This window comes from Acomys minous (assembly GCF_964271855.1).
Source record: "Acomys minous genome assembly, chromosome: 12".
NCBI classification, from domain to species: Eukaryota; Metazoa; Chordata; class Mammalia; order Rodentia; family Muridae; genus Acomys; species Acomys minous.
Genome location: NC_140493.1, coordinates 47,048,210 through 47,061,057, shown reverse-complemented (window position 1 = coordinate 47,061,057; position 12,848 = coordinate 47,048,210). Strand labels below are relative to the sequence as shown.

The window sequence follows — 12,848 nt, the reverse complement described above, 5'->3', positions numbered from 1 at the left end:
AAAATTTGAGGTGTGTGGTTTAGTGATAAATATGAGACCTGAGTGAAAAAAAGGTTAGTATGTTTGATAGTATCCCAAATGACAATATCATTATTCTGAAAGATACAATACAAAATGATTCATAAGGAAATGGATTATCCTTATTTTCTGATTACAACACTTATTTATTTGTTAAGTAAAGGAGCAAAAGGCAAGTGTCACCTGACTAGTGACACTCCAGGTAACTGGTTTGAATACTAATCTTGGGGAGAACATAAACCTTATCTTTTGTTTAGCCAAATCCATGTTGGGAAAAAAAAAAGATTTGCAAAAGACTAACACTTGAAAGATTAGCACTGCAGCAGTCAAATCTTATAATAAGAAGGCGATCTCCTTTCATTAAGGATGAGACTGGATTCAGGGTTGCCTTGTTAGCATAACAAGAATAAATAAATAAAGGGCACTAAGAGGGCTACAAATAAAAGGAGATACCTCCTATCTGACCACAGGAGGACTGAGGAGTCACATAAAAAACATCAACCAAGGGTCTTTCTATAATTCTTTTTGTTTTTGTGTGTATTTTGTTTGTTTGTTTTTTTGTAATGAATCAGGCCTTGTATTATTAGCTGAGGAGAGTGAAACTACAATGGGATTTGTGTCACTCAATAGCAGGACTTAATGAGCAGTACAGACTTGGAGCAGAAAAGCAGTAAGAAATGTCCATGGTCTACTCTTGAAATAATTTTAAGCTTTCTCTGTCATATCCACTTAACTTTTGAGTTTTTAAAAGAAACTTCATAAAAAAAAACAGCAATATAACTACAACAAAACTGTTTTGAATCTATCTTACAGGATAAGTAACTATTTGTAAAGTCTGTGCTCACTAGTTTTATTTATCACTGAAGAAAGCTGAGATACAAGCGTCAAATCCTTGGCTTGTATTAATTCTGGGGCAAGTGGTGACTTAGGGGTTTTTATACACCCAGAAGACTCTCCAGATTCATGTTTGCATTTCTTGCTGCGAGCCTTCCCTGAAGACAAAGTTGAGGATAACAGTGCAGGTTTCTGAGTGTTGGCAGAACTGCTAATGACAGCTTCATTTTTTTTCTGACTTTGAGGTTTAGGTGAAATCGCCTGAATAAATAATAAAAAATTGATATTTTTATTTTGGTTTCTTCATTTTTCTTCTTGTATTCTATTTTTGATTGTTAAGCAACTTTAGTATCCAAAAACATTGTTAAGCAACATATAACATTTCTATTACAAATGAAAAACCAAAAAGAACCTCACGAATTATTAACTAAAAGTTGAATAGGCTGTCTTTAAAGGGATACTGTCAACTATGAGTCTATTTTCTTTAATGTCCATGAAATTCTTCCAGTATTAAATATACATCCTGTTGAACAAACATTTCAGTACTAATTTGAAACTGCTCTCTTCTGAAACTATAATTGTCAATGGTATTAAAACAGCTAGGTAAATTAAAAAATATTTCATATTTTAGAGCACTGAAAAAATACATTTCAACTTCTGTCTTTTAGAATAGTTTTTATAATCTGTCATTAAAGTGTGTGGCTATCTCAGTAGACAGTTTCCCTTTAAAGAAAGATCTCAACAGGAAAACAATGACCAAATTAACAAAACATTATCTTTAACTCATTTTAGTGCTGAAAGCTAGAGTTTCATAAGCAAAATTCGTCATGAAATCAGAGCCAACAGCAGTAGAGAGTTAAAAGACTAAAAAACAATACAGAACAAGCAACAACTACAACAACAGAAAAAAGATAAAGTGTAAGTTAAAACATTGGATTTAAAAACAAAATACGTCGCAGTCTTAGATGAATTTTTACCTTACTCCTGCCAACTGACACTTTTTAACAAATTAGAACTTTGTCAGTTCTTTCATAAAGAACAATTTATTCACATGGCAGTAAAATTCCCTGCACATGTAGAAATATGTGTGAATGGATCTACTGTTAAAGACAACAGAAAGCAGCCACATTGGATCCATAATCTGTTATACTGGGATGCCTACGCTAGTTTTCTTCATGATATCTGACAAAAAAACATGAGTGAGACAGAGACTTTTAAAAATTGATATTTTGGTGAGCCACTATAAAGAGTAAAGGTGCTAGCCCTATTAATAACAAGTCTGATCCCAAGAAATTATTTAACTTCCAAATATTTGGGGAAGGGAGGTGTTCATCGTATCTGTAATCTTCAGTTTTTTAGAATATGAAAGATCATTGACTGGGAGTCAAATAAAGAAATAATTCTGCTCTCACTAATAAAATGTACTTAGATTCTGGTGGGGAAATTACATATTTGATAATAAATATGGCATCACTAAATGTTCTAAAGATGGCATGCTAGGCATCTTACATAAAAGGCCCTGTGTCAAGTGTCCCATTCATTTAACTTTCATTTATTACTCTTGAATTTCTTCACTATACACATGTGCAAGTGGAACTATTATTTGAAAAAGAACTCCAGGATAGAAAGTATTCCTAAGCTTACATAAAAGGTGTTGCCAGAAAAGTAATTAGAGCCATTACTTGTAAATAAACAATTTTATTGTTCATCTTCACATATGTGAGAGACATCACTACAGCATCCATTACTCTTGAGTTACAAAGTTATAAAACAAGATTTTAAAACTTAAATTAATAACTTGATAAGGTACTTAACTTCTAAACAAGGACAAAGTAACATATTTAAACCTTACTGAATTATTATTATGCATCAAATGCAAGTTTTATCCAAAAGTAAATATAACATGACATTTCCCTAATACAATTAAGTAATCTATAACTAATAATCTGATAATGGGGCTCAAAACCACAGTTTGAATAGTTCAGAAATATAAACTCATTAGCACAGCAAATTGTGGCTATAGGCCTGTTATCAGTCTGTCATAACTGGCATTATAACTCCTTAGACAACAGAAGTTAGCAACAATAAAAAAAAACTTATTTAGATCTCTTGCTGATACCAACTGAGAAAGTTTAGAGTTTTATAACTCAGCTTTTTAGCTTAGAAGCAAGGCTAACATATAGCATTAAGATTAAGAGTTTGGTTACAAAACATTTGCACATTGAAATCAACCTGAATGACAAAATAAAAGAGGGCCACATGATGTTCCTTAAACTCTCGAACAGTTTACAAAGGTTCAATTAATGATTATTGGTCTCTGTTACAAAACTGGCAAGGACTTTCAGAAGTTTTAAATTATGCAAGTACAAATAAATAGCCGAGTCACTCTATTTTCCTTTCTTCTTAAAACTGTATCTCTGAAGTGGCTACTGAATTCTAAACTAACTTCCACATATAATAAGTACTTTTCACAATCACATTTACCTCACAGATTATGTGTAATGAAAGATTGACATTGTAATGAATTTTCCAGAAATATTTTATTACCCAAGTCCCTGATATATCGCATTCTGAGTATATTGTAACAGTTGTAGGAGTACAAAATATTTGTTATATCTGGGACATTGAATATAGTCATACACAGTAAAAAAGTTACTTAAAATTTGGTTGATATACTGACAATAATGGCAAAGATTTAACCGTATGATGCTCACAGAAACCCAGAAGGTATGAGTCACTGACATATTGATCTCAATTTAAAAGACAACTGATTTAATACAACATTAATGGAGGCACCAAAATAATGTACTGCTTTCAAATTAGGCCTGAATAAACACTGAAAAACTCAATACAATATCAATGAAATTTGGGATATCCCTTAAAACACATATAGAGAAGACCAAAAGATACTCATTTTAAAGTCTTCTTTATTAGGCTACTAATAAAGAAAATTAAGATTATACAAAAAGGATATATTGAAACTACATTAAGGCTCAGATTTTAAAAACAGGAGAACCAAAGAAATCCAGTTATGGCTATTACTGTATCCGTACAGTGCCTAAACAATTAAGCCCTTAGAAGATGGAAAAACATGCACAGCTCATTATGTACAGGTACTGTGGGAACTTAAAGGTAGCCAAGGCTAATTCTAGCAACTGCAACCTTCAGTTTTAAATTTCTCTATTAGGTGGTTTAAGACAGACCCTTAAAAGTTTTTTAAATTCTCTGTTTATTGTAGTTATTAAAATATACATCCTAGCAAAAATGTATGGCTCATTGATCAATTCATAAAACAGTCTAACAACACCGTTACAATAGAAAAGAAACTTCTTATAAAAGAAGCTTAATTGGATGTCAAAAAACCCTGTTTAAACTCACAAATGAAAAGTATTTGTGTAAGGGTCTTTTTGAAAGCTAAAGGTGAAAGGTGTCCAGCTGGAAGCTTATACCCTGGGATGCCTATCTCCAGGCCTTCTAATTTTGGAGACAATGGCTTTAATGTCAGTCTACGGAAAATGTAAGCACATGAAGTCCATAGTTTATCTGCATACTTGGGAGAAGGCAGAGTTAAAAATCTAGCATCAATGAGTCAGTGCTCTATTCCCATATCTGATCAGGGGGGCAACTGCAGTCATGTGTGGACTGCAGCTCCGTGAGCGTTCCCATGGGAATCTGAAACAATCAAACGCTACCATTCATACCTGCTCCAGCACTGGAGCTGTCGTATTGTGGTCGTCTTTGTTTTCAGCACCATCCGCCCCAACAGCTTTGGATGCCAACAAACCTTCAGAGAAATTGTACAGAAATGGCTTGTTAGAAAAAAAAATACTCATTTCACCACCATAAACTTCTAAAAGTTTAGCATTTGAGATTTCAATATATGGGAAGTATTTTCAAATGCTAACTTTTAATAGATGCAAATATCCTTAAATTTAAGAGTTGTTCATATAGCTGGGTGAAATTTTTTCTTCTTAATGTTACTTTTGAGACACTTAAATACATATACTTATTCTGAAAAAGTATAAATTCTGGCTTGAAAATCCCAATTAAGATGGTGTATATTGCTAGTACTCACAAAGCAGAGTAAAATATCATTCTGTCATATTAGTTTTTAAAAAGTATTTCTAAATTTTAATTTCACTTATATTCTTTAACCTGAGCTTTGTGCATTTGTATCTTTGCTCACTTATGTCTCTTCCAAAAGTTTCAAAATCATTTCACTGACCCATTTGATATAAAAGGGGAAGAATGTATGTGTCCCTAGAACATCTAGCTGATAGCTTCATTATACACATGATGACAAAGCGGAAAGCTCTGTTTGTTTGTTTGTTTGTTTGTAACATATATCCCTAACACTGGATTTTTAGAAGATAGAATTCTTTATTTATGATAATTATGTTTAAAAAATATCAAAATTGTGCCTTCATTAATAATTTCCTTAGATACAATTCTTTGCTCATTCTTTCAGTACCTTTTATGAGACCAGGTTTATCAGGCTTTTAAAAGGACTACTATTTCGTTTTATGACTACTTTGTTCATAAAATGAAACATGTATAACGAGTTGTAACAATAGTAAACTTGCTATAGCAATTTTTATCACCTTTATTACTGAAACTGTTACTATTAGTATTTAGGAGAGAAAAGGTTCCCTAAAATACTACAAGACCGAGAGCTACTCATAAGGCAATCTGGCCTGACTTCCTCAAATAACTACCCCAAAACTGTTAAGTAACCTAGATAGAAGCACACATATTCACATGGCCTCCTAAAAGTAGTAAGATAGAAATATTACATTAGGCAGAAGGTGCACTGGCTTTAGTGGAAAGCTGAATGTCTCCAACTAAATATGAAACCAAGAAGCTCAACAAAAACTACAATTTTGATACATCAATGACTACTACTCCACCTAGTTTGAGACAACAGACTGTATAGTTTCTTCCTGTCCCACTTCCTATAAAGTATAGATTTAAATGAGAAATAAAGGCATATAAACTATTTTATGAAGTTTTTAACCCAAAAATTCAATCTTAACTACACTGTAAACATATTTTATATAAACACAAAAGATGCAGTATAGATTGTTTCTTTAACATTTAAGACATTCACTGTTTTTTTTTCTTTTTCAGCTAACATTCTTGAGAATCAATGAGCTAGTTAACTTTTTATTAATGATATAGAATCAAGGTCTTTTATATCAGGAAATGAGCATAAGTTTTATTTCTTAAGCCTATTCAAACATGACACATATTTGCCATTCAAATATATTAAATAACTATACCTTACTCTGTTTCCTTTCCTAGAGGTGATAAGAATTTTTATATTCATCAAGAGATGAATTATAAGTTCAAATATCAGCATACATTACAAGTTGTAAAAGAAACAAAGCAATCTATCCATAACCTATTACAATAGTATAGACCAAAACGATTAAAAGCCATTTCTAGTAGTTGTTGGGAAAGGAAAGCCTTTTAATTATGGCCATAGACAATAAACAGGCACTTAAGACAACCTACGTAAAATTAGATTTGAAACTACACTTGATAGCTAGAGAATTCAAAAGCTCTAAATATGCACAATAAACTTTGTATGCTTGACATGCATATCAACTTTAAAAAGAATTACTAGGCATAAACAAAAGCAGACATTGATAGAATAGGCATTTGAAGAGGAGATTCTACTTCTGCCTGGAGGGACAGTCCAAATCCTTGCCAATATTCTAAGAAGAAATTTAATATCCAGAGTAAATGAGAAGTTGAATGAAACAGACACAAATGAAGCTAATTTTAATTACTGTAAATACTTATTATCAGAACATTACAAACAGACTCTGCTCCAGAAGTGTGCCTTAAAGAATGTATAATACAGCATCAAGACAGTAACAGTAGGTAAAAGGAGAACATCAAATCATCATGAATCCTACCACCAAACAAAGTCACTTTGTACTGATCTACTTCACTGAGAAGGAGGAGACCAGAGCTCCCTAGAATACAAAGGGGAGTGCTCAAAGAACAAAGTGGTTAAATCTTGGTCAACTTTATGTGTCCCTAGTAAATTTAAATCTCATGACTTTTTTCAAAAATTTCAAACATTCCTGACATTGCACAAGCATTTCTAACTTCCAGCAACACCTACAGCAATTAGAACACAGTGTGTACTAAGTACTATTCTTTCTTTCTTTACCCTGTGGACAGTCACTATTTTCAAATCTACTAAAACTCAATTTGATTGCAACTTGTTTCTAAAGTTAGAAAATTTAACTTTTGGTGGAAAACTGTTTACCTGAAATGAATATACATACACCATATGATAGGACTATCAATAAAGCACATTATATATTCAAAAACAATGACCAAAGAGAATACACACACATACAGAACCCAACTATAATTTCATTTCTTACTAGTTACAAACTTTGAAAACCTCATCAGTTTATCATTCTCTATATAGTTTTCAGATCAGAATCACCATAGGATGCATATGAAGAGAAGGAGGCAAAATAGCCTACCATTACAGAGTCAAACTTATCCAGTAGCTGGTTCACTAATCATCAGATGGAAGTATTTTTGAAAATAGTGGAAAAAAAATAGAAAAGTAAGTAAGAACAAACTGCCACAATTCTTACCCATTCCTCTCTAGTAAAGGACAAAAATATACATATAGAACTTAATAAATTTAAAAGAACATAAGTCCAACATGAATCTACTATTCTACACCAGTTCTCATTTCTTTCCACGGATGACAAATGAGATTCACTGTATACAAATAAATCCGGGTTAACCTACTGAAGACAGTCTTACATCTATTGTTTCTGCATGACATCCTTGTGACATAAAATAAAAAATAAAAGCAGTGATACATGTAAATCTTCTGAGTAAATAAAAATATAGTAGCTTCATATAGGTAGGTTCTTACGTGTTACTCTGTTGCTAACCATCACAGTTGACATTCCTAAGGAAAACTGAAGAGAAAGTCCCTTCATTGAAGACCTCAAGTGTTACTAAGCAACTGGGATTACAATCTGAGGCAAATACATGGGTTTCTTTATCTTTACTACTGTCTCTCCAAGATCATACAGAGATTATACACATGTACACTCAGCTGACTTTAATTTTGTTAGTTTTTTAAATGTTGAGCTTGCATCTCATAAGTAATTTAGAAGCAGGCATATATGAAAGCATGTTGGTTGAAACTAAAAGTAGGTTATGCAGCTGAAGGAGAAAAACTCATGATGCTGGGAAGCTGGCAATTAGCTGTGTCCTGTCAGTGGCATTTCCGTCTTCCTTGGTCTTGAATCCTCCAACAGTGTAGTTTCAATCTTTTTATCACGAGTGAGAAGCAGCTTTCCACTCTGCCCTGCAAGTAGCACTGAGTTCTGTATTTTAAGCCTCAACAGAAGTCTCAAGTTGACAGCAGAACAATCAATTTAGAGAAGATTCTGGATTTCTCCAAGGCTAACAATTTCTAAAGAAAAAGTTTAATGGGTGGAGTCATATATTTCCTGTCCTGACAGCAAATACACCCCATGTCAGAGTAATGCATGAAGGTACTGGAAACAAATGGAACAAGCCTGATTCCCTCAGTGCAGAAGGAAATACTAACACTCAATGAGCCCTGTTCATAGAGCAGCTCACAAGTGCCCTCTGCTCCAGTCATCTTCAGTAGGTCTCCTCTTAGAAAACAGACACAACACATACTTAATGTTTATTCCAGAATCTAACAAAGGTAATCGTCTTCAAAGGACTTAAATAGATGTCAACAAAGGTTTAATTGGTTTTATTAGATGAAAGGCCCTTGAAAATATTTTGTTTTTAAAAATCAGATGTCCAAATCATTAAAATATTTAAGCTTCCCTTTAAAGTATACTTTAAAATGAATTAGAATCATGATTTCATTTAAATACTGAAAACCAATTAGGCTGAGAACCTAGAACTTTCAGGTGTACCCTGATTGTCCTTGGATAAAATACTTCAATTCCATCTTGCATGAGCACTGAACACAGCCTAGAATGAATTGTCTTTTTACCATCCCTAGACTGCTACATGCTACTTTACAAAAAGGCACTCTGGTAGACCAACCTCAAGAGAAAAAGCAGAAAATAACAAATGAGTCAGGAACTTAATTTAGTCAAATATTCTTTTTTTTTTTAAACCACAAATGGTTCCATTTGTAAGTAGGCCTTGTCATTTGTAAGACTGTTTATATGTGAAAATATTTAAAGCCATAGAAATAAAGCCAGCAAAGTTGACAAATGCAGACAACCCTTTTCTGACAGAAACTATTCCTATCATGGAAGTGATTTTAAGACCGTAGACTTCTGTAACATTTGAGCTTATGGGTCCTCACAACATCCCTGTGAGGTAGGTAGAAAATATGTGCTATATTTCACATTTTATAACAGACAAAGCTGACAGTGTTGAGAAATGTTTACCTTATATCGAGCCAAAAGCTCCACTTTACTTTACTAAAAGAAACTACTCTAGCATGAAGCCCTAGTGCCCGCTACTCCCTACCGCCAAAACAATCATTGTAGTTTACCAGTAATCTTGTTCAGTCGTGCTCTCTTTGCCTGAAATGAGTTGCCTTGATTACTTTTCCTCTTGTTTGTTAATGTGCACTCTGGCTGTGGAAAGACGATCTTTGGAACGCTGTCTATGTGAAGTCCTACTTTTAACAGAACACATATATGAGAATTTGTCTGGAATACCAAAATTAAGACAAACAATTAATAGACAGCAAATTTATGAAAGCATTTATATGTATTTTTTTAATCTAGTGTTTGATTATAACTTAAACAAGCACAAATCCCTCTGGATTGATATAACAGAAATAAAAGCCTATTGCGTAGTTATTCTTGAAGCAAAGCTCAAAGAGAATGACTTACTGCTTCTTCTACATAGCAAACTGAAACAGCACAATCCCTTAAAAACTAAAACCAACAATGTCAAACACAAAACTACTAATGTCAAATGACTGATACTCAAGAATATTAAAAGCAGCTAATTTCAAATGCTGACCTTTAATCTTCAAAGTTATATATAAGATAGTAGAGTCAGTCACTCTATCATGCTAGGGGCAAATAATTTAATTCTAAATTCAAAATGATAGGTGACTGAGAGATTTTGGCTTATTTGCTACCTCAGTTTACCTGTGTCACAGGAAAGAAAAATAAGAATGTATTTTGTACCAAATGGTTCACTAGATGTGGGTAGCTCTTCCTTCTTCTCAGTCTCTGCTGTGGCTATACAAGCTGAAGTTTCTGCCTTCTTTGAAGGTACTTTAAACCATTTTCCCCCATCTCTCTCTTTCTCTTTATTGCTGTTAGCACTGGTTCGAGGTTTAGTCCCTGTTTTATTCTTCGCTGCAGCTGCAGCAGCTGCTTTGACTAAAGCAATCCAGTCCTCCAAAGGAAAAACATAAAACATGAAGTATTAAAAATTCAACATTAGCTTCACTAATAAAAATATGTATTGCATGCTGATAGCTACTCAAACATATACATGTAAAAATTAGATAATTATATTTATGTGGCAGATTATCATCATGACTGAGATTTTAACTTAATAAACTAATAATTAGCTGAACTGAAAATCCAACTATAAAATAAAAAAAATTCAATAGTAAGTAGTCCTTGGGCATGTTTTATACAATTAATCAAAACTCCTTTAGAAAATTTGGAATGCTACTTCAATGTTTTAGAGGTAAAAGTGGTATTATTTTTCCTTCTCATAATACAGTGGACCACACAGAAGAGAATTACATTATACTTTTTTGAATATTGAGAAAAATGTATTACTACTGATCAAGCTACTGTTCCTTTTTCAGACGCACATTCCATTTGAGTCATGGTTAATTTCTTAGAAATTAAACTATTATTTTACTCTTTAAACATTTAAACTTTAGGATCGATTTATCACATTTTTATAATACTAGTAAAGAAAATTGTTAGTTGCTAAATTAATCTTTTTAAAGAACATTTATTTATGCTATATGTATGGGGAGCACACAAGCTATGAAATGCATGCTGGAAAAAAATTGTTTAAGTCCTTCTACCATGTAGGTTCCTGGGATCAAACTTAGGTCATCAGACTTGGCACCAAAAGCCTTTACTTGATGAGAAATCTTTTTCACCCTACATGAATCTTTAGGTTTTTTTTATTTTTAACTGAAAATTCTCTATTGTGAAAGTAAGAAGCATAAAGTGGTGCTATATTGAATTTTATTAAGAAAGTATGTTCTAAATAAACATTTGTATCCACTCATGCATAGTTCTTATTTTAAGCAACTGAAAAGAATTTTACAACATAAAATGAATTTAATGAGTGGATTGCATGAAGGAGCCATAAGCACTAGTATTAACAAATTTAAACAAAAAAGTATAGGCACTAACTATTCATCCCTGAAAATACATGGTAAAGATAAACAGGCCACTGTGAATGAACAACAAATGCATCTACAGTTCTCTCTCCCCTCCATCACTGAAATAACCTGCACATCATGTGCTTTACCTAACATGTTTTTTTTTCTTTTTCTTTTTCTTTTTTTCCCATTTTCTATTAAATATCACACAAGAAAAGCCAGGTATCAGTCTAACATTAAAACACAGAAGCTGATCAAAAATAAAGGCTTAATCAAGGAATTTATAAAGAAATAAAATTAACCATAAGACAGTGTGATGGGGAAGGTATAGGCAAGGAAGATCCGAAGTTCAAGGCTATCCTGAGCTACATAGAAAGTTCAAGGACAACATGGGCTACATGAGAACATCTTTTAAAAAAAAAGAAGAAAAGATGATATGACAGGGCACACACTAGAGAAATAAAAAAAATACCATGCGACAACAGAAGAGCCTTATTCTGACTAAAAACAAAAGTAATGGGAGATTTCAGAAATAAAGGCATAGGAGTTGGTCTCTAAAGACAGAAAAAATGGCTGGAAAAATGGACAGCTAAAACAGAGGAAACAAGTCCTCCAAACAAGATGAAAGACATTAAACAAAGGCAAAGAAGTCAATGTGTTCAGGGATGGGAATGCATGCAGAAAGGTTTAGGTGAAGAGGAATTAGCTAGGGACTGCTATCACTAAAGGTTGAGCTTTGACACAATGAAGTAGTGAGGAGGATAACTCCAATAGAGGAAAACCATGGAGTGGCCAACACAGTTTAGCTAGGGACTGCTATCACTAAAGGTTGAGCTTTGACACAATGAAATAGTGAGGAGGATAACTCCAATAGAGGAAAACCATGGAGTGGCCAACACAGTAGATAAGGAGACGGAGTAAGTACAATCACACCAACAGTGCTTCATGCAGTGAATGTATGTTTACAAACTTATTAGAAAAAGGAAATGTGACTCTGTGTTCCACACTACAGTTGTTTTGTTTGTTTCAGCTGTCTGAGCAATGTTAGATGTGGTGGGGGTAATTTCCATCTCAAGTTATTTTACCTTCAAAAAAGACAGAGCCAAAAAAGTATCATTGTAGCTTTCAAATTTTAAATACTTAAAAATGCTTATTAATCATATATTGGTTAATCATGGCAAGCATTACAGCCATGTGATTAAATAATTACCTCCAGTGTTCAGCCCTTGAACTTCTACATAGAAAAGTTTCACTGTCAAAATTAACTGAAGATGCTTTTCCATGAATCAGAATTAGAACCAATGACATACTCAAAATGATCTGTAGCCAGAACAACAGGGAAGGGCATTAACAATGAACACAGTTTTGAAATCTGGAGGTTTGAGTCAGGAGACACTCTGCAAGTAACAGCTGAGTGAAACTGTACATCAGTCATTCAATTCACTAAGTTCTGACCTTCACAATTATAAGGTTAAAAATATCAACCATATGTATATGAAAATATCTGCTAACACCAATACAACAACAAATGCAAAATATCAGAAATGGGAATTGCAGAGGATTTATAGGTCATTTATAGGCCAATCTTCAGTGCATTTAATATACTTTTATATCAGCACACCTTCAGAAAGAATAAAGG

The 12,848-nt window shown here is 33.1% G+C and overlaps 1 protein-coding gene across 14 annotated transcripts in view; it reads right to left on the bottom strand.

The window, feature by feature from the left end:
* The window catches only part of PHF20L1 (PHD finger protein 20 like 1), a 72,122-nt gene that overhangs the window by 37,942 nt on the left and 21,332 nt on the right, over window positions 1-12,848 (bottom strand). For 7 of the 14 annotated variants that reach the window (XM_084749154.1, XM_084749163.1, XM_084749160.1 and 4 more), the window contains 4 exons: window positions 10,038-10,251; window positions 9,389-9,517; window positions 4,554-4,636; window positions 864-1,113 (listed from right to left, as the gene is read on the bottom strand). In XM_084749154.1, the coding sequence (XP_084605280.1) occupies window positions 864-1,113; window positions 4,554-4,636; window positions 9,389-9,517; window positions 10,038-10,251 (676 nt within the window). Of the gene's footprint in view, window positions 1-863; window positions 1,114-2,530; window positions 4,637-9,388; window positions 9,518-10,037; window positions 10,252-12,848 lie in introns of those variants that run through there. The other 7 variants (XM_084749162.1, XM_084749156.1, XM_084749164.1 and 4 more) reach the window with 2 other exon arrangements.